This window comes from Felis catus, chromosome E1 (genome assembly GCF_018350175.1).
Source record: "Felis catus isolate Fca126 chromosome E1, F.catus_Fca126_mat1.0, whole genome shotgun sequence".
Lineage (NCBI taxonomy): Eukaryota > Metazoa > Chordata > Mammalia > Carnivora > Felidae > Felis > Felis catus.
The window spans coordinates 18,397,713-18,424,836 of record NC_058381.1 but is presented as its reverse complement, the minus strand read 5'-3'; the positions used below and the strand labels follow the sequence as shown (position 1 = coordinate 18,424,836).

The window sequence follows — 27,124 nt, the reverse complement described above, 5'->3', positions numbered from 1 at the left end:
CATCTTTTTTTATTTCGATTCCTTTCCTTTGTTTTCTCTTCAGTACAGCTTTTATCCTGATTTTGTAGTTTGAAGACATTGGCTATTTATAGTTCTGTTTTGATCTTGGAGGAAATTAGTTGTGGTTTTTAAAAATCTTCCCAGAAACCTTACATTGCCAAGAACATATCAAAAACTTAATTAACTAATATTAAAGACATTGTGAGTCAAATACATATCGTTTGAAAGTCTTTTCCAGACCTTAGAGTCTAACCCAGTGGTTTTCTTTTGTTTTTTTGTTTTGTTTTGTTTTGTTGCACAAAGAACCCCATTTTCAATGTGAGATCAAATTTCAATACGTGAGAGTCCAATACATTAAATAAATAAAAAGTGGACTGCTCTAGATGAAGCAGACTGCTGAGGACTTGACCTCACCCTCCTCTTCCTTTCTGCCTCCTGCCCTCCCCCCACCCCCACCCCCACCCCAGCAGCCCAAACGTAATTCCAGCTAAGGAAGAAGTCCTAGCCGGGTGGTGGGTAATTACGACCTGACACCAGACTGCCTGACTTCAGAATACCTTCCCTGTGGCAGATAAGGCAACATGACTGTTGAGTTTGTAGATGACATAGATTTACCCCTGTCTTTTCTTGATTTAGCAAAATGAATGGATTTTTTTTCCTGACATGGAAGGAGTTGACTGTTCCAACTACTAATACACACACACATAATTTGTTTGTTCATCTAATAAACTTTTGAATACCTACTGAGTGTAAGAATTACCTAGAAGGAAGCCTTGTTAATAGAATAGTGCTTAAATAAGAAAACTAGTTTTTATCACTTACAAGACGGGATTATGAGTTGCACCTGTAACAGTTTAAAACTAATTCTTCAGAGATAAATATTAGACAGAATATATTGACATGATCCCAGGGTCATGGGATATCTCTCTCTCTCTGTCTCTCTGTCTGTCTCTCAAACAGGCATCTTTTCATGTGCCTGTTGGCCACCTGTACGTGTTCTTCGGAAAAATGTTTTATTCTTATCCTCTGCCAATTTTTTAATTGCATTGTTTGTTTTTCTGTTGAGTTAGTTGTATGAGTTCCTTGTATATCACAGATAATAACCCTTTATCACATACATGGCTTACAAATATCTTCCATTCAGTAGGTTGCCTTTTTATTTTGATAGTGGTTTCCATTGCTGTGCAGAAGCTCTTTAGGTTATTTTGGCTTTAGTTTTCCTTGTCTTTGGAGTCTGATCCACAAAGATGCCACTAAAACCAATGCCAAGAAGTTTACTGCCTGTTTTCTTCTTGGAATTTTATGGTTTCAGGTCTTCTATTCAAGACTTTAATCCATTTTGAACTAATTTTTGTGTATGGTGTAAGATAGTCTAGTTTCATCCTCTTGCATGTGGCTGTCGAATTTTCCCAACACCATTTATTGAAGAGACTATCCTTTCTCCATTGTATGTTCTTGGCCCCTTCATCATAGACCAATTGTCTGTGTATGTGTGGGTTTATTTCTGGGCTCTCAATTATGTTCCATTGATCTGTATGTCTGTTTTTGGACCATTACCATACTGTTTTGATTACAGTAACTTTGTAGTATAGTTTTAAATCAAGGAGCCTGGTACCTCCAGCTTTATTGTTATTTCTCAAGATTGCTTTGGGTATTCAGGATCTTTTGTGGTTCCATACAAATTTTAGAATTATTTGTTTTAGTTCTGTGAAGTATACCATTGGAATTTTGATAGATATTCCATTGAATCTGTAGATAGCTTTGGGTATTAGGGACATTTTAACAGTATTAATTCTCCAATCCATGAGCACAGAATACCTTTCCATCTGTTTGTGTCCTCTTCAATTTCTGTCTTCAGCATCTTCTAGTTTTCATTATATAAGTCTTTCACTTCCTTGGTTAAATTTATTCCTTGGTAATTTATTCTTTTTGATGCAATTGTAAATAGTATTGTTTTTCATTTCTCTTTCTGGTGTCTTGTTATTGGTGTATAAAAATGCCACAGATATCTGTATTGTTTTGCATCCTGGCTGTCCTGAATTAAGTTATTAGTGCTAATAGATTTTTGGTGGCTTCTTTAGGGATATATATATTATACATACATATACATACACATATATACATACACACACATACATAAACATACATATATATAAATATATATAAATATATAATATATAATAAATATATAATATATTTAATAATATATAATAACATAATATATATAATATATATAATATATATATTTATATATATAAATATATATTTATATATAATATATATAAATATATATATAAACACATACATACATACATGTCATCTGCAAATAGTAACAATTTTATTTCTTCCTTCCTTTCTAATTTGGATGCCTTCCATTTCTTTTTCTTACCTGATTGCCATGGCTAGGACTTCTAGTACTATGTTGAATAAAAGTGGTAAGAATATGCATCCTTGTCTTGTTCCTGATCTTAGAGGAAAACCTTTTAGCTTTTAACCATTGAGTGTGATGTTAGCTATAAGATTCACACATATGACCCTTCTTTATGAGCTACATTCCCTCTATACTTACTTCGTTGAGAGCTTTTATTATAAATGGATGTTGAATTTTGTCAGATGCTTTTTCTGCATCTATTGAGATGATCATACGATTTTTCTTTTATTACTGTGGGTATCACATTGATTGTTGAACTATCCTTGCATCCCTGGAGCAAACCCCACTTGGTCATGGTATATGATCCTTTTAATGTATTGTTGGACTTGGATTGCTAATATTTCATTGAGGATTTTTGCATCTGTGTTCATCAAGGATATTGGTGGCCTCCTAAAATGTATTTAGAAGCTTTCCCTCCTCTTCAGTTTTTTGGAAGAGTTTGAGAAAGGTTGGTATACATTTTCTTTGAGTGTGTGGTAGAAAACCCCAGTGAAGCTGTCTGGTCCTGGACTTTTGTTTGTTAGGAGATTTTTCATTACTGTTCATCCTCCTCATGACTAATCAGTCTCTTCAGATTTTGTATTTGTTCATGATATAATGCTGGAAAATTGTATGTTTCTAGGAATTTATCCATTTTTTCTAGGTTGTCCAGCTTGTGTATAATTATTTCCCCTACACTTTTTAAGTGACTTTTTCAGTGAATGAACAATGCCCAGAATCTTGGAAAGAAGTGGTAAGTTCCAATGTCTTCAGGTTGCTGGTGGTAGAACTTTTAACAAGTAGACCTTCTTGCTAAGAAGTCAACATTTATGTTATGTAGCTGACTTCAGAGGTCTCTGATACAGTGGTCAGTCTCCTCATGTCTCAAGGAATAATCAAAGATCTCAATAAAGAGGGGCACCTGGGTGGCTCAGTGGGTTAAGCTTCCAATTCTTGATATTACCTCAGGTCATAATCTCATGGTCATGAGCTCATGGTCTGTGCTGAGCATAGGCCCTGCTTGGGATTCTCTCTCTCCCTCCCTGCCCCTCCCCCACTCATGCCCACATGCACTTTCTCTCAAAATAAATATATTTTTTTTAACGTTTATTTATTTTTGAGACAGAGACAGAGCATGAACGGGGGAGGGGCAGAGAGAGAGGGAGACACAGAACCGGAAGCAGGCTCCAGGCTCTGAGCCATCAGCCCAGAGCCGGACGCGGGGCTCGAACTCACGGACCGTGAGATCGTGACCTGAGCTGAAGTTGGACGCTTAACCGACTGAGCCACCCAGGCGCCCCAATATTTTTTTTTTAAGATTTCTAGGGGCGCCTGGGTGGCTCAGTCAGTTAAGCGCCCTACCTCACCTCAGGTCATGATCTCACCGCTTGTGAGTTCGAGCCCCGCGTCGGGCTCTGTGCTCACAGCTCAGAGCCTGGGGCCTGCTTCTAGTTCTGTGTCTCCCTCTCTCTGCCCCTCCCCACTCACGCTCTCTTTCTCAAAAATAAATAAAGTTTAAAAATTAAAAAAAAAAAAAAGATCTCTAAAGAAAGATGGGTTTAACTTTTTAATAACACTAATTTTCAGAGCTCATCATCCTCACAGCCAACTTATCTTCATCCGGTTCTTAATTGCAGCAACCGAATCATGGTTTTTAAGAATGAACAGCTTTACTTTAGAGTCTTTGAGAATGCTTATCCTTGAGAAGAAAAATCTTGTAAAGACAATATTATGGATTCCTTTTATAAAACTATATTGGTTGGGGCACCTGGGTGGCTCGGCCGGTTAAGCATCCGACTTCAGCTCAGGTCATGATCTCATGGTTTGTGAGTTCAAGCCCCATGTCAGGCTCTGTGCTGACAGCTTGGAGCCTGGAGCCCACTTTGGAATCTGTGACTCCCTCTCTCTCTGCCTCTCCCCTGCTAATGCTGTGTCTCTCTCTCTCAAAAAATAAATTAAGTGTTAAAAATTTTTTTTAAAAACTATATTGGTTTTGTGTGTTAGTATTACATTCAGAGTGTACAACCTACAAAAGGATCGTGAAAAGGAAATCACTCTCCTTAGAGTCAAACCACCCTTTCCAGCTTCTGTGGGTCATTCCAGAAATATTCTGCATAATAAAGTTTATATGTTTTTATAGGAAGGATAGGATAATCTGCATACTATCCTGCACCTTGCCTTCTTCATGTAATCTATGTGGAAGATTGTTCCACATGAACACACAGAGCTAAAGCTTTTAATTTGAGCCACTTTTTTATTATGAAGGTGAACAGTAAATAACTTGAATTAATTGCCACTTATCTGTGTTTCTGTCCTTTGTCATGGCATTGTTTTTCTATGAGGACAAATAATTCAAGGTAGAACCAATTAACCCAATTTCCCCCCAGGTAAGCCATCGCTCATATGTAGTAGTACTTGTTTTTTAAATCATTTTTTAATTTTATTACACATTTTCTTAAAAGACAAGTATTCAAACCATGTTAAAAAAAAAAAAAAAACTAACCGTTTTTTCCAGCTTACCAAACACCCTAAGAAAATCAAGAGGCGTTTAGTTGTACAAACTCTCAACAGGTTCAGATGTGGCCCTATCTGCTCATTTGCATGCCTTTTTTTTTTTCATTCCGTCCTGTTTGCCAAAACATATCATTCAAGACTTCCTCAGTCATTTTACCAACAGGGGTCTTAAAAACTAATATGCTTTGGGGCGCCTGCGTGGCTCAGTCGGTTAAGCCAACTCTTGATTTCGGCTCAGGTCATGATCTCACGGTTCATGCTGCCTGAGCAGAGTGGACAGTGTGGAGCCTATTTGAGATTCTCTCTCTCGTCTCTCTGCCCCTCTCCTGCTCTCTCTCTCTCTCGAAACTAAATTTTAAAAAAATTAACATGTCTTTCATATACATCATACATATGGCAAATAAAGACCAATAGAATGACCACATCTTTAATATCCGTGCTCTTGGCTTACTGTCAAGAATCAGATGATGTTGAGTTTTACAGCCAGTTGTGTTCACAGGTCTTTTTACAGCAAAAATATTTTCAGCACTATAGATGATTTCACATTCTAAAAAACACTATTAAACACCTAGGAATTCTTAATGAAATATAACAATAAGTAGCTAAGCTTACAGAAAGAGGGAAATCTTTAAGGACCAAAACCAAAGGGCACTGGAGCCATTGCTTCCCTGAGGCCATTTGCCAACTGGTAAATATATATAATATATAAGGTAATATACCTCTCTCTCTCTCTCTCTCTATATATATATATATATATATATTATATATATGATATATATATTAGCTATATAGTAGCTAATATTTATTGACTACCAGGCTCTGTTCTAAGAACTGCAAATATTAATTGTACAACAACCCCATAATGTGGGTACTATTATTAATTAGACCCATCTTTCAGAGGAAGAAACTAAGACTCAAACACAGAATCTTAGCTAGTAACACTACATGAGAGACAGGACGCATGACCTTGAGCAAGATGTGAAATTAAAATTTAGATCCCACATATACATAGCTGAGATCTTCAAAGAGCTATTCCTTCAGTGAAAGGGAAAAAAAAAAAAATCAACTGCCACAAGGATATGTATCTCTTACAACCTTATCCTTAACGGAAGCCTCAAAAGATTCCGGTAGATAAAACACACCCAAAAAATGAGCTCACAACCCCAAATTACAAAACATAAGGAAAGAAGTTGTTATATATAAGAGACCATTACAAACCAAGTGATCTGATACCGGAAGTACTGGATGCAGAATACAGAATGATATGCTTTGGGGTGGCTCAGTCAGTTAAGCGTCCAACTCTTGATTTTGGCTCATGATCTCCCATTTCATGAAATTGAGCCCCACATCAAGCTCTGCACTGAAAGCACGAATTGGAATTGTCTCTCTCCCTCTCTCTGCACCCCCTTCTCTCTCTCAAAATAAATAAACAAAAAATGATTATGCTATAAAATACTGAGAAATGAAGGTATGATACCATACTTAAAAAAGAAAAAAAGCCAAGTGAGAAGTAAAAGTCAGCCAGGCTGCCTGGGTGGCTCAGTTGGTTAAATGTCTGATTTCGGCTCAGGTCATGATCTCAGGGTTTGTGGGTTGAGCCCTGCGTTGGACTCTGCTGACAGCTCAGAGCCTGGAACCTGTTGCAAATCCTGTGTCTCCCTCTCTCTCTCTCTCCCTCTGCCCTCCCCACCCCCTCCCACCCCCAGCTCGCACTCTGTCTCTGTCAAAACTGAATAAATGTTTAAAAAAAAAAGTCAACTGAACTATGACCAGGAAAATTTGAAAAATAATAAACTTACACAAATGAAAAGAAAGTCATTGGATGTAAAAATAGATTTGATAGGTTAAACAGTTCCAATTGAACACTGTCAAAGAAAACAAACTAAAACTTGTGAAAGATTACCCAGAATACATTACCTAATGTACAGCAGAAACAAATCTGCACAGGAAATAATAAAAGACATTAAGAGACTTGGGGGATAGAGTGACAAAGATCGACTCTGCATAAAATTGAAGTCCCAAAGATAACAGAAGATAGACAAAATTAAATAGCTGAAATACTCCTAGATTTTGTCATAGTAGGGAATCATTGAATTTAGGAAACACTAATCATAAGCAGGATAGATAGCATGTCCTAGTGGAACTGCAGGATGACAAAGTGGCCTTAAATGTAACAAAAAATTGCCTAAAAAGAATAGCATTGAAAACTCAACAGCAACAATCGAAGCTAGAAGACAACAGAATGATCCGACTAGTCAACGTTTTGAGAAGAAAGAAATGTTAACCCAGAATTACAAACTATCATTTAGTGCAAAGACATAAAAGATATTTTCGTAATAACACAAATTCAGTTTACTATGAATAGATCATTACCGTCAGCAAATTCCAAAGAATGTACTTCAAGAAGAATAAGCAGATCTCCAGTGCAAGAATGGTGATCAAACTGGCGAATGTGTGGGGAAAACTAAGCAAACGCCGACTGCATACAGCAAGAATAATGATGTCTAGTTGGGAGGGGAATAAAGTCAGACAGGGATTCTCTAAGCTGCAATATACATACCCGTGGAGATAAATGAAGGCTCCAGGAGGCACACAGGCACATATATTTTTAAGGGAGTCAACTCCAATATGTTTCCGCCATCATTCTCCAGGGTGTTCACCTTGCCCTTCACAATCCCCATTCTGCTTCACCCAAGAAAGACATACTTCCTACACTGTAACAATTACTGTGGTGCAGTGGCCCTGTGTGTAAAACTCCTGGTTGCTAAGTAAAAGGGAAAATACGAAACTGTTTTTGTGTATAAAGCCCTCGCCTCTCTTCATCTCGCTGCTCTCAGATAACACATCAATCCTCAGAGATAGATAACCTCTTGAAAGCGAAGCAAAGAGAGCATTAGTAAGAAATATTGAGACTGGCAGAATTTTACTTCCTTCAGGCAACAAATTCATACCACAGCTCTGACTGTCTTAAAATTCAGAAGTGAGCAGGTTTTTTTATGGAAACATGTATAAAATGAAGCCAGACTTTTTCTAACAGAAAATAAATCTATTTTGACTGCTTAGTTTGCCAATAAGGACTTTCCAATCAGTTCATACGGTAGTCATGTTTTCCATAATTAGAATTAGCTGGGAATCTGCAGCTACCAAGTTCTGACAAAAATATATTTGAAGCAAAAGATTAAAAAATTATCAAAAAATATTGTACAAATGTTGGCAAGAATGTGAGAAGTTGGAATCCTTGTGCATTGCTGATGGGAATGGAAAATGGCGCAGCCGCTATGGGAAAGTGTGGCGGTTCCTAAAATTAGAATTATTTTTTGATCCAGCAATCCAATTCTGAGTATATACATAAAAGAACTGAGAGCAGGAACTTCAACAGATACTTGAACACCAATATTCATAGCATTGATTCGCCATAGCCAAAAGGTGGAAACAGCCCAAATGTCCATCCAAGGATGAGTAGATAAACAAAGTGTGGTGTGTATATATACACTATGGAATGTTACTCAGACTTTAAAAGGAAGGAAATGCTGACACGCGATACATAGAGGAGCCTTGAACACATCATGCTACATGAAATAAGCCAGACACCAAAGAAAAAAAATATTGTATGATTCTACTTACGTGAGGTAACTAGAAGGGTCAAACTCATAGAAGGTAAGTATACTGGGTACCAGGAGGAGGGGGGAGAGAGGGCGTGAGTTTGAATGGAGCATCAATCATCATAGGTATGGAACTTCGAAATGATGTAGCCGCCGGATGGTGATGGCTGCACAACAATGTGCATGTACTTACTGCCCCTGAACTGTACCTTTAAAATGGTAAAATTTGTGCATATCTTGGGGCGCCTGGGTGGCGCAGTCGGTTAAGCGTCCGACTTCAGCCAGGTCACGATCTCGCGGTCCGTGAGTTCGAGCCCCGCGTCAGGCTCTGGGCTGATGGCTCGGAGCCTGGAGCCTGTTTCCGATTCTGTGTCTCCTTCTCTCTCTGCCCCTCCCCCGTTCATGCTCTGTCTCTCTCTGTCCCAAAAATAAATAAAAAACGTTGAAAAAAAAAAAAAGTTTAAAATTTGTGCATATCTTACCACAATTAAAAATATACGTAGATGAAGCTGTGATGTCCCAGAAATGGATGTTCAATCATTAGATAACTTATTTTGTCTCTTTTCTAAGTCACAAAGTCAGTTTCAGGATATAAAATAAATTCATTGCAACTTTAAAGGCTCATTTCTGGACTCTCAATTCTATTTCATTGACCTATATGTCTGTCTTTATAGCCGTCGCTGGTGTCTTGATTACTGCAGCTTTGCAGTTAAGTTTTGAAATCAGGAAGTGTGAAGTCCCCCAACTTTATTCTTTTGCAAGACTATTTTGGCTCTTTCTGCATCCCTTGCATTTCCATATGAATTTTAGAATCAGCTTGTTAATTTCTGCAGCGGCCAGATGAGATTTTGATAAGCACTGCATGAATCTGTGGATCAGTTTGGGGAATTTGCCATGTACACAATATTAAATCTTTCAATCCACGAACATGAGATGTCTCTCCATTTATTTAGTTCTTCTTTCAGTTCTTTCAAGGTTTCGTAGTTTTCAGTGTACAAGTCTTGCACTTCCTTTGTTAAATGTATTTCCAAATAGTTACTTTTGATGGAATTTTCTTAATTTCATTTTCAGATTGTTCATTGCTAATATATAAAAATACAATCGAGGGGCGCCTGGGTGGCTCAGTCGGTTGAGCGTCCAACTCTTGATTTCAGCTCAGGTCATGATCCCAGGGTTGTGGGATCGAGCCCCGTGTCGGGCTCTGAATGTGGAGGCTGCTCGGGATTTTTGCTCTCTCTCTCACTGTGTCTCTCTCTCTCAAATAAATAAATAAATAAATAAAATAATTGATTTTTGTATGTATATATATTTTTTAATTTTTTTAACGTTTATCTATTTTTGAGAGATAGCACAAGCAGAGGACGGGCAGAGAGAGACACACAGAATCCAAAGCAGGCTCCAGGCTCCGAGCTGTCTGCAAAGAGCCCAGTGCAGGGCTCAAACCCACAAACTGTGAGATTATAACCTGAGGCGAACTCAGCCACTTAACCGACTGAGCCACCCAGGCGCCCCTGATTTTTGTATATTGATATTTATCCCACAACCTGGCTGCACTCACTGATTAGTTCTAAGAATTTTTTTATGTATTCCCCTTAGGATTTTATAATAAAGTTTAACATCCTCTGGAAAAACATTGTAATCCAAAAATTCTACCTAAAGCTTTCCTGTTTTTTACTCCCCTGAGGGCAAAACAGAATAATGAGAAGTTTCCAGTTATGTGGGGTTTTTTTTAATTTTATTTTTTATTTTTTAAAATTTACATCCAAATTAGTTAACATATAGTGAAACAATGATTTCAGGAGTACATTCCTTAATGCCCCTTACCCATTTAGCCCATCCCCCCTCCCACGACCCCTCCAGTAACCCTGTTTTTTCTCCATATTTATGAGTCTCTTCTCTTTTGTCCCCCTCCCTGTTTTTATATTATTTTTGTTTCCCTTCCCTTATGTTCATCTGTTTTTTTGAAAAAAAATGCTGATGCCATTTAATAAGGAAAACTTTTGTTTTTTGTTTTTTTCATTTTGGGGGGCAGGTAATCTTGGCTATCTCTGTCCTGCAAGAACTATTTCTTTTGAAAGATGTCAAACTTGGGGCACCTGGGTGGCTCAGTCGGTTAAGCGGCCGACATCAGGTCATGATCTCGCGGTTGGTGAGTTCGAGCCCCGCGTCGGGCTCTGTGCTGACAGCTCAGACACTGGAGCCTTCTTTGGATTCTGTGTCTACCTTTCTCTCTGCTCCTCCCTCGTTCATGCTCTGTCTCTCCCTGTCTCAAAAATAAATAAAACGTTAAAAAAAAAAAGAAAAAAAAAAGAAAAAGAAAGAAAGATGTCAAACCTATTAAAAAGTAGAAAGAAATAGTACAGTTGACTGTTGAACAATATGGGTTTGAGCTGTGTAGGTCCACTTATCGTGGATTTATTACAAAACAATATTATTAATGTATTTTCTCTTATGATTTTTCTTAGCATTTTTTTTCTCTAGGTGTTCTATAAGAATACAGTATATAATACATAGAACATATAAAATACATGTTAATTGACTATGTTATAGGTAAGGCTTTCAGTCAAACAGCAGCCTATTAATTTGGTGGGGGGTTATAAGTTATACAGATTTTTAACTGCCTGGGGGGTGTCAGCACCCCTAACCTCTCGTTCAGGGGTCAACTGAATGATGAAAACCCAAATAAGGGTGCCTAGATGGCTCAGTCAGTTAAGCATCTGACTCTTGATTTCAGCTCAGGTCATGATCTCATGGTTTATGGACTCAAGCCCCACATCGGGTTCTGCACTGACAGTGTGGAGCCTGCTTGGGATTCTCTCTCTCCCTCTCTCTGCACCCTCCCACCCCACTCACACTTTCTCTTTCTCTCAAAATAAGTAAATAAATGTTAAAAAAAAAAAAAAAGAAGAAGAAGAAAGAAAGAAAACCCAAATACTCTTCGCCTAGATTCACCACATTTATTAATCTATACACAAATATGTGTGTGTGTGTGTGTGTGTATATATATATATATATACATGTATATTTATGTATACAAATATATGTACTTTTTAAAGTTTTTTGCTGAGGGGCACTTGGGTGGCTCAGTTAAACATCTGACTTTGGCTCAGGTCATGATCTCGCAGTTTGTGAGTTTGAGCCCCACATCGGGCTCTGTGCTGACAGCTCAGAGCCTGGAGCCTGCTTCAGATTCTGTGTCTCCCTCTTCTCTCTGCCCCTCCCTGCTTGTGCTCACTCGCTCTCGCTCTCTAGCTCTCTCTCTCTCTCTCTCAAAAACAAACATTAAAAAAAATTTTTTTAAGTTTTGCTGAAACGCCATGAAACTTCACTCCTAATGTATCTCAGAAAACAAGGCCATTGGGGCGCCTGGGTGGCGCAGTCGGTTAAGCGTCGGACTTCAGCCAGGTCACGATCTCGCGGTCCGTGAGTTCGAGCCCCGTGTCGGGCTCTGGGCTGATGGCTCGGAGCCTGGAGCCTGTTTCCGATTCTGTGTCTCCCTCTCTCTCTGCCCCTCGCCCGTTCATGGTCTGTCTCTCTCTGTCCCAAAAATAAATAAACGTTGAAAAAAGAATTAAAAAAAAAGAAAAAAAAAAAAAGAAAACAAGGCCATTATCCCAAATAACTACAATTCTATCATACCTAAGAAATTTAACAATTGGTGTTCCACCTAATATCCGGGACATGTTCAATTTCTCTAATTCTCCTCGAAATTTTATTTATAGCTGGTTTCCCCTCCACCCCCCCCTCCCCCATTGAGGATCTAGCCCAGGATCACGTCTTGCATTTGGTCATCAGGTCTTTTTAGCATCCTCTAATGGGAAAGACCTTCCGCTTTTCTCTTTCGTGGCATTTGGCACGTATGAAGGTGCAAAGCCAACTGTCACGTAGAATGTCCCAGAAAGATCTGGATTTTGCTGGGTGGGCTTCCTCATGATCAGATTCAGCTTAAGCAATTTTGGAAAGACTATTACAGAGGTGACGTGTACTTCCCGTTCCATCAAATCAGGAGGCGTAACCATTTGTCCCATTTTGGGTGATGCTAAGTTCGATCGTTTGATCAAGGTTGTCACTGCCAGGTCTCTCCGTGGTAAAAGTGCCCTTTCCCTTTGTAATTAAGAAGCAACCTATGGAAAGGTGCTTCGAGAGGCCACATCTGATTCCTCAACAAACTCATCCAGTGCCATCTACCGATGACCTTTTTCCCGACTGTTTACTCTGTTAGTATTCAGGAAGTACTGCTTTCCTAATGTTCTCATTCCTTTTACACTTGACTTTTTCTTTCAGACCCCAAGTAGGTCCTGCCATGTAGTGAAGGACTCATCAAAATTTCTCTGAGTACATGAACATACCTTCCATGAAGGTTCTGAAACTGCCCCTAAAGGAACCTGTGGCAACCATTGTTCGTGGACCGCTGAAATCTCTCCTTCCTGGGCGCAAGACCAGACTACATTCCCAGGCCCTGGGTGGTAATGAGCGCCTATGTCAAAATTTTCTCCAGAGATGTGTGCCACTCCCAGGCCGAGGCCTTGAGGTGACGGAGGTACTCCCTCCATGCTTTCTTTCTACTTACTAACTAGAACCCATGGCCACCTGGCTTTGACCACGAAGCTGCCAATGGCCGAGAGTAGGAATTCAGTAAGCTACAACCACCACAGGTCAAATCGAGGCCCAATTCCTGCTTTTTTTTCCCCCCAATGCCTATTTTTGTAAATAAGGTTTTATTGGAACATGGCCACATTTGCTCATGTACGTATTGTCTGTAGTTGCTCTCACATAACAAGTGGCATGGCCTACAAAGCCTAAAATATTTATTGTCTGGCCACTTACACAAGTTCGCCAACCCCTGCTCTAGGATCAGTAGGCACTCGACAAGTGAGAAATGTTAACTCTGTTGTTACATGGGCCCTTTACTCCCACAATCAAATGTATTTGAAACACATCTTGAAAATAGCCTGACCCTAATATGGCCAGCTCTTTCCTTTTTTAACTGTTACACTTCTGGAAACACATGATCTAGTCACACAAACTCCAGATCTTGCTTCCAGCCCTCCCTGCACATCGGTCTACCTTGCACATTTGGGAACAGATGAATCTTCCTAAAACATCATCCCTATCTGCCTTGTTCAAGATCTCCCGCTGTCTCTCTCTATGGCCCTGACATCAAACCTAATGGGATTTTAGCTTTCTAGACTCAGTAACCTGACCCTTCCTCCCCAAATCAAACTTAGCTCCACTCCTATCTGACAGCCAGAGCTGGGACTAGGGTGAGGTGAGTGAGACACTCCCCAAGGTGCAAAAAGAAAGTGTTTGCTGGGTACTAAGAACTCAGCCATCGGGATAGATAATACCTTAATGCAGTATCTTTTTGAAAAAATCAAAATCACAGGGAGCCTGGGTGGCTCGGTCGGTGAAGCGTCCAACTTTGGCGCAGGTCATGATCTCACGGTTCATGAGTTCGGGCTCTGTGCTGACAGCTCAGAGCCCGGAGCCTCCTTCGGATTCTGTGTCTCCCTCCCTCTCTGCCCCGCCCCCGCTTGTGCTCTCCTCTGAGTCTCTCTCTCTCTCTCTCAAAAATAAACATTAAAAAAATTAAATCAAAATCAGTGCAAAAAGATCTATGAACAACAAAATAGCCACATTTTAAACCAAGCCTTTGTGAATTGGCCTCCACCTGCTCTGCCCCTCCTCCCAAGTTCACAGGTTCTTGGACCTGAAAAGGAGGTAATCACTCCAAACAGGTGGCCGGATGCCTTCTGCCTCAGGGAAACCTACAGATCTCAAGAGATCACTCTGAATCTCTCCCCCCACCTCCTCCGCAGCCTCCTTGCTACACCTCTGGCACCAGTAGAATCTTAGTTGGTTTTCTTTTTTTTTTAAGTTTATTTATTTTGAGAGAGACAGAGACAGCACGTGAGCAGGGGAGGGGCAGGGAAAGAGAGGGAAAGACACAGAATCCAAAGCAGGCTCCGCCCTGTCAGCACAGAGCCCAACGCGGGGCTCGAACTCACAAAACTGAGCCCATCACCTGAGGCGAAAGAAGAATCGGCTGCTTAACCAACTGAGCCACCCAGGCGCCCCAGAATCTCCTGTTAAGGGACGTTTTGGTTTTGAGGCGTGAAGCCATCAGCTGACTCTACGGCCACGATAGCTTTCCAGGTCTCATCATTTTCCGTTAGCAGGTGACAATCTCCATGCGGCAGGACGCTTTCATATGTCGTCCCCTCAACAAGGACTCCAGCTCTGCGTCAGTAAAAGGAAGATACGGAACCCACAGCCTAGCAGCGAAGGTGCGCGGAGACATGCGCTCAGATCAACACTGGTGCGAAAGGAACAGACGTGTCACCGAGAGTGGTACAGGCAGGCTCAGAGCCGGCAGCGGTGACACCAAATAGAGGCCAGCAGGGGAGAAGGCCTTCGGCCCTTCAAATATGCCGGGCTGGGGGAAGTGTGGGTGCATTTTAAGTAGATGGGAAAGTGAACCCAGAGCGGAGAACTCTACAGTTGCCGCCGGAAGGAAAGCCGCGGGGTCCCTTCCTCGGAGCGCCTCTCCCGCTAGAATTCCACTCCCACCACCACGGGGGCGCTGCTGGGCTAACGGTGTTTGTCTCATCACCATACGAGTGATTTTCAGAAGGTGCTGACGACCACTGCCACTGCTCACTCAGAAAGACAGGGTGACAGCTCAAGACCCCCCCCTTTTTTTTCTTTTTTCTTAAGCCACTCTTTGACTTACTCTTTGCTTTGGGTGAGGGAATCCGCTGATCGACGGCCGTGTCCTCCCTCCTCCCCAGACCAATCTGCCTCCTACCACTTCTCTGACCTCCAGTTTAGAGCGGCAGTGCCCCCCACTGAAGGAATTTCAAACAGAAGACAGCAGCTGCAAGGAGATTTTTTTTTTTTTTTTTTGGACCGAAGAGCCCTGCGGGGAAAGTGCTTGGCCTTGAAAGTCTTTATCTACAGATAACAAACTTGGCTGGGCGAGAGGTTTTCTGAGAAACACTCTCATGAGCAGCTGTACGCTTACCACATTCCCGGGGAAATCCCAGCCCGGGGGAGGGGAGGGGGGGTGGCGCACACACACTCTCCCCTGCCCCCCCAGCAAGCAGTTCTAATCGGCGGGGAGTACAGCCTAAGTGGGGCCGCCTTGTCCTGGAAGCCACCTTTGGGGGCGGGGCAGAGCACACCTTGCCAGGCCCCTCCGGAGTGCTCCACCTGCGCAACAGGCCCTGGGCTGCCAGGACTTTGTGTTCTGGCAGCCTTCAAGCCACCCCACAAGGAACCTTCACCTCCCTCCCCTGCTATGCTCCCCTTCCAGCCGGGTCTTGACTGTCCTCCATAGTAAACACCCCCTCCTGTCCGGAGCCCAGACCCCTCCTCCCAGACCCCTCAGCCTTCACCGCCTGCCGGAACTGACACCTGACTCCCTGCTCTCCAAGGTCTCGGCTTCCCCACAGCCCTCCCCCGTGTTGGCAGTTCATTTTTTTTCACACACCAGCCTCCCTGCTCCCCAAGGCCACAACCTCCGCTCTGTGAGGTTTGAGCCATGCCTTGGCCCATGCCCACCTCCTCCTGGGTGCTCTCCTGACTCTACCTTGGCAACAGTCTCCCCAGCCTTCTCACCCCCATCCCAGGTGGTCTTCACCGTCCATCCATCCAGCACCTTGGGCTCTCTGTCCCTTGACTCCATCTCCAAACACCTTCCCCTCCTCTCCATTTCGGCTCACACCTCCCCCTGCACAGAACCTCTTCCCAACCCCAGGAATTCGGACATCGTGCCCCCCTGTCATAATTTCCCAACCTTCTGGCCTCTTCATCCGGTGACTCCCACCCTGCCAGCACTGCCTCCTCGGCCTCACGTTCATTCCCTTCTCCGCCTTCTCCCAGGCTGCCAGCCCCTCTGGCCCACGGGGCTTCCTCCCCATCCAACTTGAGACGCATGTTCCGCCTCTTCAATCCACCCTTCTCATCCAACGTCTCAAAATCACCAGTGTGTTTCTTTTAACTCTTTTTGAAGTTTATTTGGTGGGGGAGGGGGAGAGAGAGAGAGGAGAGAGAGAATCCCAACGGGGCTCTGTGCGCTCTCAGCACACAGCCCCCAATGCGGGGCTCGATCTCACAAACCATGAGATCGTGACCTGAGCCGAGATCAAGAGTCAGTGGCTTCACCGACTGAGCCACTCCTCACCGATGTCTTTCCGAACCTCGGCCCTAGAGGAGTCAACAGCCTTTTTTCTTTTTTTATTAGACAGAGAGAGAAAGAGAGAGAGAATGCTCATAAGCAGGGGAGAGGGGCAAAAGTAGAGAAAAAAACAATTTTTTTTTTTTTTTTTTTGAGAAACAGAGAAAATCTCAAGCAGGCTCCACGATCAGTACAGAGCCTGACACAGGGCTCAATCCCATGACTCTGGGATCAGGACTTGAGCAGAAATCAAGAGTCACACGCTCAACAGCCTGAACCACCCAGGCACCCTCAACAGCCTTTTTGCTGAGGAGACCCCACCCTGGAGAAAAGCACACAGCCTCGGAGATTGGGCCTCCAGATCGTTGGCCACCCACCTCAGCTGGGCCCTCTACACTGCCACCAATCTCTCTGTTCTAGTGCCAAGGGGCCCGTCCTGGGGAGCACAGAGCTCCTCTGACTTAACCCTAACCCTTCCATTCTCTCCAGCTCCTCAGGGGCCTTGAGCCACACTTCCTGCTCTCTTCCCTCCTGCAAGGACAACCTTCCTCCCTCGCCCGGAAACCTCCAACAGCATCTAAGTAAGTGAAAAGCGTTCTAGTCAATCTGAGAAATACGTAGGCCATCTCTGGAGCTCATCTCCCTCCAGCCACTGCCCCCTCTCTCTCCTCTCCTTCCTAACCGGAGGTCTACACTCCCTGCCTCCCTTCCCCACCTCCTTACTCCCTGTCCTGCTGTCACGTGCCCCCTGCCTCCACCACACCTGTGCTCTCTCACAGGGCCACCGCAGGGGCCATTCAGTGTTGCTCTGACCCAGCTGACCCTCCTCCCCACCATGTTTGGGACATCACCCTCCTGTTGTGCACCTGTATCTCAGCCCCCTCCTCACCCACCCCCACCCCCTCCCAGGATGGAGCACCCTTAAGACAGGCCCTTTGCTCTCAACACCCACCGCCATCAAACGCGGATGCCCCACTATCTACGCATCCAGACAGGTTCATCCAACTGCCCCCGAGACTCCTCCACTCAGACGCTGTGGAGACTGCTCAGTGTCAACGCAGCCAGAAGCCGATTACCTTCTCTTCAGCTCACTTCTGTGTCCCAGTCGGTGGGATATTCAGTGAATGGCTGGGCCCAGCGGGCAGTTAAAGATCAATATTTACAGAACCAGGGGCGCCTGGGTGGCTTAGGCAGTTAATGGCGGACTTTGGCTCAGGTCACGATCTCGCTGTTGGTGAGCTGGGGGAGTGTGAGCCCCGCATCCGGCTCTGCCCTGACAGTGTGGAGCCTGCTTTGAATTCTCTCTGTCCCACTTATGATCGGGCGCGTGCTCTCTCTTTCTCTCCAAAGAAATAAGTGAATTAAAAATATATATATTTGCAGAATGAATAAATCCTCCCTCATTCATCACAGCCAATCCCTGCCCCAGCCAAGACCCGCCCAACCTCTTGCTATATCCCTGTGCTTCTTAATTGAAGTTGGCTCTCCCCTAGGCAGCCTTCGGAAGGCTTCCAGGCCCCTCAGGTTCGGCGGGGCTGGGACCTTGTGGGTGTTCCCCGTGAACGTCGCACCACCGCGCGGATCACAACGCGCTCTGGGGCCGGCCCTGGTCTGCGGCAGCTGGGCTGTATTAGGGGCTCCACTTCCACCAGCGCCCGTGGCCCAGCACACAGGAGCCGCTCAGTAAGCGTTACTCCTTTGCACTGAATGAATGGAGTACTCGGTGAAAGGGACCACAGCGCGCCACGCAGTCTGCAGCCAGGCCCGGCGGGCGTCAGCCCCAGAGCTCCCAGTTCAGTCTGCACGCCGCAAGCCCGACGCGGCGAGCGAGGAACCCCACCCCATTCCACGCGGCGCCCCCAACGGCCAATGGAAATGGTCTGGGGTGGCACCTCCTCTACACGCTATACTTGTACGAGCCAATGGGCGTGCCCTGCGGCGAGCGCCGCTCCCGCCGCGGCTTTGCAGCCAGCCAATGGGAGTGGCCTACGTAGCCCTCCCGGGGGCGGGGCGGGTGGTCAGGGAGCGGAGTCCTGGGACGCGGCGCGGGTCGGGCCCACTTCCCACGTCGGCTTTCCGGGCTAGTGCGGCATCCGCTCCTCACCGGCGCAACCAACCGATAATGGGGGCTCTGGGCGTCCGGCGCGGTCTGGAGTGGCTACTGGGCCTCTACTTCCTCTCCCATGTCCCCATCACTCTGCTCTTGGACCTGCAGGTGGTGTTGCCGCGCGAACTCTACCCCGTCGAGGTGAGGGCGACGGTCGGTCCAGACGGCCGGTCGCTGAGTTTGGGTCCCCTCCGCGCATTGCAATCGTTCCCCGGCGTCCCCAAGACCTCCCCTCCCCCGCTCGCCGCCCAGCCAGGGTTCTGCCCCCCTTTCCCTCCCTCCCTCCCTCCCTCCCTTCTTAGGTCCTGCCCGTGCCCCAGCCTCTCCTCACCCTTCATCTCGACGTCTTGCTTGGGGTTTTCGATGGTCCGGACCGTTATCCCAAGCTGCTTGGGGCAGACACTTTGGTCCTTTTAAAGACAGTTCTTCCCTGGGTATGCGTAAGGCTCTCAACACCCCACCTCTGGTCACTTGTATTTGAGGGAAGTAGCCTGGATGAACCAGTGTCTCAATCACGTGTTGGATTTGTGTGTTCTTTGAAAGAGCTTTAAAATAACGTCTAATCCCAAAGCAATAGTGCAAGTAGCATTAGACCCATAACACAGGGCATTCACGGATGGTCATTGCCTCGGTCTTAGGATCCAGCGACTTCGAAAGCTCATAAGTAAATTAACGACACCTTTTCAAATCAGCCCTTTTAATTAGGTTCGAGTAAGAATGATCACCTGACTAGAAATAGAGGCGAGAAGCCCCCATTTCCTCGTTGTTAATGAGTATCCTTTACCCCAAAGTTTGCTTTAATGCTTTTCGTGTCTTCAGAGCCACCGTTTTATTTTACCTGGTCCTTTCACCTCTGGACCCTGTAACCTTCTCCCGGGGAGCTCCTGTCCTCAGTTCGGTGCTTCTCCACATTGTGTGCAGGACTGTGGGCAAGACTGACTTGTCTACCTGTTTCCCTTTAGATGCTTTTTCTCTGCAGAGCGGGGGTGGGGGGGGGGGCGGTGCTTCACCTGAGGTCCCTGAACCCCTGGGGTATACCACGGGGTATGCAAAACTGTGTGGGCCTTGTGGTTTCTGGGAGGAGAGTCACAAGCGCACACATACAGGGTATATTAGTTTCCCGTTGCCGCTGTGACAAATTACCAGAAACATGATGGCTTTAAACATTTGTTCTCTTACAGTTTGGGAGGTCAGAAGATGAAAACGAATCTCGCAGGCCTAGGGGAATCTTTGAAGGTCCTAGGGGAGAATCTGTTCCTTGCCTCTTCCAGTCTGGTGGCTCCAGTGTTCCTTGGCTTGTGGCCCTATCACTTCAGTCTCTGCTTCTGTCATCATTTGGCCGCCTTCTCTTCTGTAATCCAGTCTCCCTCTGCCCCACTTTTATACAGACACTTGTGGTTACGTTTAGAGCCGACCAGGTAGTCAGCATAACCTCCCGTCTCAAGACTCAAAACCCTTACCTTAATCACATCTGCAAAGTCTCTTTGGCCCTATAAGGTTACGTTCAGAGCTTCCAGAGACTAGGAGCTTTGGGGGCTGTTACTCGGCCTGCCACACAGACCCAGGTAGCACCCGCTTTCTCAGCAGGTCGCCACCGCTCTGCACCAGCCATTAGTTGCCTTGAAGAAAGGAGCCTTGTCTGTGGTTTTCAGAGTCTGTGTGGCCAACAAAACTCGGGCAGGCTGCCTGCTTAGTGTTTGGCGTGATGAGTCCCTTTAATACTGGGCACTTACGTTAGTTACTCCAGGTTACTCCGGACTTAACAGCTGGTGCTTTCTTTTTTTTTTTTTTTTAAATTTTTTTTTTCAACGTTTATTTATTTTTGGGACAGAGAGAGACAGAGCATGAACGGGGGAGGGGCAGAGAGAGAGGGAGACACAGAATCGGAAACAGGCTCCAGGCTCTGAGCCATCAGCCCAGAGCCTGACGCGGGGCTCGAACTCACGGACCGCGAGATCGTGACCTGGCTGAAGTCGGACGCTTAACCGACTGCGCCACCCAGGCGCCCCAACAGCTGGTGCTTTCTTGATCTCTTCTGAATATGCCATTCCCACAGGTTCTTCCTTACCACCCCCAAATACAGTTCAAATGTGTCCAGCATCATAAAGACCCCATTTCAGCTTATCTCTTTGATTTGGTAAAGTTTTCTCGGTTTTAATGTTGACTTACTGTAAAAGGTCAAGGGCCATTGCCAGTGGGACCTGGCCAGAAATTGTGTACGTCTGTGTCTTTCCATCTGATGCTGTTTGAAGGTGCTGGCGACACGGGGTGGGGGATCCTATTTTGGAAGGGCTGTTGTCTCTCTTCACTCTTGTTGCTTTGGAGTTGACATTGATGGTTTTGTTGCTTCGTTATGGGGAAAATAATAATACAAGCCTTGAGGGATTCTCAGATTCTCTTTGAAAAAAATGCCCAATCTTCACATCTGTTGTGTTTTTCTTCCCCAAATAGAAGGAATTTTCTCCTAGAACTAAAATGCTTGTGGCGATCCCATAATGGTTGGGGCTGATCTTCCTTGGTTTGAACCGGCCAATACTCGGAAAAACTCTTACTCTGCAACAAAAAGAATTTAGTTTGGATTGGAACATGGAGAGGATGGGGAAGGCATTGTGCAGTATCGTTTGCAGCTGGTAGCATTGGTTCTGTTTAAGGTGAGCGTCTAGGTGTGAAATCGGCCTGTGCTCCTCCTAAGGTAGAAAAGTGCAGGATTGTTCAGTGGCAATTCCTGGTTTAGAAATTCTGGTGCCAGGGGTGCCTGGGAGGCTCAGTCAGTTAAGCAGCCGGCTCTTGGTTTCGGCTCAGGTCATGATCTCACGGTTCGTGAGTTCAAGCCCTGCAATCCCAAGCAGGGATACTCTCATTCTCTATCTCTCCCCCCGCCCCGCCTTCCCAGTCACGAGCCCGCACATGCGCGCTCTCTCTCAGATAAACTTTATCAAAGAAATAAACTTAAAAAAATGGATTGTGGCCTTAAAAATGTAAAATAATCTATTTTTAAAAATCCTTGTTTATAGGCCAGGTCAGTAGTTTAATGGATACCAATGGTAAGTGGAGTCCAATGTGTCAGGTATAGGGACGCCTGGGTGGCTCAGTCGGTTAAGTGTCCGACTTCAGCTCAGGTCACGATCTCGTGGTCCGTGAGTTCAAGCCCCGCGTCGGGCTCTGTGCTGACAGCTTGGAGCCTGGAGTCTGCTTTGGATTCTGTCTCCCTCTCTCTCTGCCCCTCCCCTGCTCACACTCTGTCTCTCTCAGAAATAAATAAAAATTAAAAACAAAAAATGTGAGTCAGGTAATAAACCATTTTGGGGGACTTACCTAATAAGAGTAGTTCTTAAGGACCAGTTGCATGCTGCGCTCTTAATAGGATTAAACTTGAATTTCTCCACATACGTGTTAAGTTCAACTAAGTAATTGTAAGATTTACTCTGTGCTTGCCATTGTTCTAAAGACCGTGTACATTAACTCATTTAATCTTCCCATTAGTGAAGGAAGTGCTATAATTGGGAAGCAAGTTCAGTGAGATTTAAGTGCTTTGCCCAAAGCCCGCACCCGGAGCCCTTCACTCTACCAGGGGCCTGCGGTTGGCTTGCCCTCAGCCCTCAGTCCAGGTCCTTTCCGGCAGCATGCGGCTCGCAGGCGACTGTGGGCGGGCGCTAGGATCCTAATTGATGACCTACAAGAGCTGGCTGAGTTTTGCTGATCTCATCCTGGATTTATGAAATAGACTGTATACAAATGGAACAGAAAATGAAATCAAACCAGGATGCCTTTTAAATTTCTACGGTAAATCTTGACAGCAGGTCATTCCCTCCAATATTTTTTTTTTTAATTTTTTTTTAACGTTTATTTATTTTTGAGACAGAGAGAGACGGAGCATGAACAGGGGAGGGGCAGAGAGAGAGGGAGACACAGAATCCGAAACAGGCTCCAGGCTCCGAGCTGTCAGCACGGAGCCCGATGCGGGGCTCGAACTCACGGACCACGAGATCATGACATGAGCCGAAGTCGGCCGCCCAACCAACTGAGCCACCCAGGCGCCTCCCCTCCCCCCCAATATTTTTTAAAGAATATCTGGAGAGCAAAAAAAGGATCTCCAAAAACATTTGGCTCAAGTTGCTTGTTCCACAGACGAGGAAATAGAGCCCAGGAGAGGTGCAGTGACTTAACCTTTATGAATTTTTTTCTGCCACCTTACCGTCCTGAGGAGTGCCTAGAAGGAAGCTAAGGGTATTGCTGTGAGTTTCAACTTCAGATCAAGTACAAATTAGACATCACCCGGTCGATAAGCTGGTAATCTAGCCAGAGCCTTTCTGAAATTAATATCATGCTAACAGAATGTTTGTTTCTGGCTATTTGCTTAAAGCTCAGCTTCAGCGGTGAGGCCTTGGTTTCACAATGGTGAGCCTTTATCTTTTGACTAAAAATTAACAGGAAAAATACTGCAATGGAAAAAAATGGCTTTTCCACTGCAAGCTAAATCCTTACATTGGAAGTTCCCTTTATTTGCTGTAACTTGATATTGTATATATATATTTTAGCTTTGGAGACAGGTGTGGCAGGACAGCGCCATCTCCAGGATGTAAACTGTGACCGACCTTTTGTAGTCCCATGTGATGCGGGGGAGCCCTACGCTTTGGGCCCTTAAAGGCACAGAATGGGCAACCTCCAACCTTTCTGCTTCCTTCCTCTGCTGGTAGCCATGGGTCTGCATCTTTTTTTTTTTTTTTTTTTTTTTTTTTTTTTTTTTTAGAGAGAGGAAGCACACGCGAGCACATGAGTCGGGGAGAGGGGCAGAGGGAGAGAGAGAATCTTAAGCAGGCTCCATGCTCAGCTGGGAGCTGACGCGGGACTCAGTCCCACAACTCTGGGATCATGACCTGAGTGGAAAATCAAGAGGTGGTCACTCAACCGGCTGAGCCACCCAGGCGCCCCTGGATCTGCATCTTTTTTTTTTTTTTTTAATTTTTTTTTAAACGTTTATTTATTATTTTTGAGACAGAGAGAGACAAAGCATGAAGGGGGAGGGGCAGAGAGAGAGGGAGACACAGAATCGGAAGCAGGCTCCAGGCTCTGAGCCATCAGCCCAGAGCCCGATGCGGGGTTTGAACTCACGGACCGCGAGATCGTGACCTGAGCTGAAGTCGGCGCCCAACCAACTGCGCCACCCAGGCGCCCCAGTCTGCATCTTTTGATTTAACAGTGTAATCAGAGGAGGGTGCACCCCAAGCTAGAACCGGGACTGCTAACCCTCAAGCCTTGACAGCCTAGAAGCTCTACAGTTTGTGGTTTGGGCAGTTTGTTCTCCAGATGTCCTGTGGGTCTCCTAAAAGAGAACTCTTCAGAACTACAGTAGCTAAGAATGATGAGGAACTTGAGAGTTAGGGATTCCATTGTCTGAAAGTGCATCTTAAAGAGGTTAAACTTCTCTCCCTTCCGTTCCACGCGCCCCCCCCCCCCCCCGAAAAAGACAAACTCAATTCATTTCTGTATTTGAGGCAGTCTGGCCCTCGGAGCTTGGTGTGCAGCTGCTGTTAAAGGACAAATGTTAGCGTGGTTTTCACAGCCGTTGGCTGACATGCAGGGCTAGTGTTACCCGGAGTCACGAACGGGTAGCAGAGGGGCTGGGAGAGCTGAGGAAGGCTTGGAGGAGGGAACATTCGAGTCAGAGCTAGGGAGTCTTTAGGAAGGGGCCATCTAGGCTGCCTCGGGGCCGGGCAGTGAGGGACACTTCGGGGGTTGGAGCGGCCAGCCTGTCCTGCCAGGTGGCTGTGTTCAGTGTGCTCGTTCTCTCTCCTCAGTTGCGAAACCTGCTGAAGTGGTATACCAAGGAGTTCAGAGACCCTCTGCTACAGGAACCCCCAGCGTGGTTTAAGTCCTTCCTGTTTTGCGAGCTCGTGTTGCAGCTGCCTTTCTTCCCCATAGCAGCCTATGCCTTCTTCAAAGGTTGGTAACTGGGGGGAAAATCCCATCTGTGCCCTGATACCCAGTCCCGGAAATCTTTGGGGGAAGTATCTCAGAGGAGAGTGATCCCTGTAGTCTGAGGGTCACCTAGGGTGGGGTGGGAATGGCCAGATCTTGTAAAGGGACATCAGTGTGGCTCAGGCGGATGCCTGTGTGGGTAGCTGAGCCGAAGGACTGTCACCTGGAGATCTCTCCTACACCTGAGGCTGCTTCAAGATCGAACTTGTTCCTTTTTATCGCCTTTTTTTTTTTTACCCCTGCAGAATTTATCATTAGCTTTTATTTTTCTGATCTGGGGAGCACCATACTGGCTTTTCAGCAGTAGCATCAGGCTAATCCCTGAAGGGCTTAACTTCTCATTTATTCTTACAGTGTTCCCGTGTGACTTAACGCTTTTAGAAAGACGGGGGCCATACTAATGTACATGATAACTAAGCTCATACAACCACTTTCCCACTGGAGCTCCCAAATCCATCTCCGCAGAATCTGTTGATCTTCTCACCTGTATATATACTTACTTAACAGATGCTGTGGGCAGGCCCTTCCCCCTGCCTTTTAGGCCAGACTGGCATAGATCGTAATGGCCGTTTTACTGCCCTAGAGTTTCTTTTTCTTGCTTTTTTTTTTTTTAATTTTTTGTTTTTGAGAGAGAGAGAGAGAGCGCGCGCGTAAGTGGGGGTGGGGCAGAGAGAGAGTGGGATAGAGCATCCAGAGTGGGCTCAGACTCGTGAACCCCGAGATCATGACCTGAGCTGAAGTCAGACACTTAACTGACTGAGCCACCCAGGCGCCCCACTAGAGTTTTTCTGAATTAAATTCCACCCCCCACCCTTGGCGCTTTAGCAGCCGGTGGGCTAGAGCCCCAGCTTTGTGCATTAGGCGATACTAGAACACATCGGGTTTTCCATTTGTTTGTACTCGGAAAGGAGGTAGATTCAGTGGAAAGGGAGCAAGCGTGGAGACTGGCGTGGGCGCCCCTGGAGTCGTGGACATACCTAACGCTTACCTCTTTCTCTTCCCCCAACTTCAGGAGGCTGCCGGTGGATCCGCACCCCTGCAATCATCTACTCCGTTCACACCATGACAACTGTAATTCCAATTCTCTCCACATTGCTATTTGAGGATTTCTCCAAAGCCAGCGGTTTCAAAGGACAAGGACCTAAGACTTTCCACGAACGACTAACCCTCGTATCTGTCTACGCCCCCTACTTTCTCATCCCTCTTATGCTTCTGCTTTTCATGTTGCGGAGCCCCTACTACAAGTATGAGGAGAAAAGAAAGAAGAAATGAGAGAAATGACCACTGGCCCGGCGGGAGATGCCCACAGGGCAGTTTCCTGTTGGACCCGGTATGCAGAAAAATGCTCAGAACCCATGTTTTTTCGGTAGCGTTCGAACCACACCAGCAACACACAAGAGCAAGACACTGGCAGGAGCCCCATCAGACCCTCCCCTTCTGAGAACACTGGCACCAACGGACCAATCACCTGAGGACGGACAGGGGGGTGTGGGCTGGGTTATAGGGAGGTGGAGCCAAATCCCTCACTGTGTGCCCAAGTTCCACTGGGAGCAGGACCAGACCAGAAACTGGATAAACTAATAAGACACGTGGCCTGCTTGGCATGTTCACGAGTCGCTTGACCCACAACGTACAGGTGACCAAACCCTCGATTCATGACTCTCTACAGCGTGTCGTTAATCAGCAAAATGAAGAGTGGGATGTTTCAGGCCATTTTTAAGTTTAAAATGTGACTTTAATATTCATTAAAAACGATATCCTGGTTTTTTTGCCTCCCCCTCTGGTAGGGGGAAAGGTCCTGTAAGAGGTTTAGACTTGGGTTTTGCTCAACGGTCAGCTCTGGCCTGACTTTCAGAAATGGGTTACGCTGGAAGGTGTTTTCTTTCTGTCTTAAACGGGTCATCCCAGAAAAGATTTTAAGTCTCCTTAAAGACCTTAGTCTTCTGTTTTTACAGACCACCTGACTTAAGTCCCGCTCTGAGGTCTCGTGTCTCAAACCTGTTCTGGAAGTGTGCTTCTGGGGGGATAATGTCACCTCCCTGATAGTTTCGTCGTCTTTCCTGGCTTGTTCTCTAAGTAGAGGGGCAGCTGGGCCTGACGTGTCCGTTGTGTAAATACAGGAGCTCTTGGTTGGTGTTCCTTAGTTTTCTCTAAATACGTACTCAAGGCCAACTCAAAACCAAAAACTCAGTGAATGCATGGAAAATGGTAACTGGTCCTTCCTCTTTTTATCTGTTTTGCTCACAAGTCATAATGGTCTGATTGATGGGGTATCATCTGACACCTGTGTCCGGTCCCAATAAAGGTAGCTGCCGACGACTGCCTGCTTCGTT

At 45.4% G+C, this 27,124-nt stretch overlaps 1 protein-coding gene across 1 annotated transcript; it reads left to right on the top strand.

Annotated features, from left to right (window-relative positions):
- Positions 1-18,731: 18,731 nt before the first annotated feature.
- Positions 18,732-27,110, top strand: TMEM97 (transmembrane protein 97). The gene is made up of 3 exons (XM_003996502.4): positions 18,732-18,953; positions 24,611-24,755; positions 25,804-27,110. Exons 1-3 carry the CDS (start codon positions 18,828-18,830, stop codon positions 26,061-26,063), a joined length of 531 nt encoding a protein of 176 aa, XP_003996551.1. The 5' UTR covers positions 18,732-18,827; the 3' UTR covers positions 26,064-27,110.
- Positions 27,111-27,124: the final 14 nt, after the last annotated feature.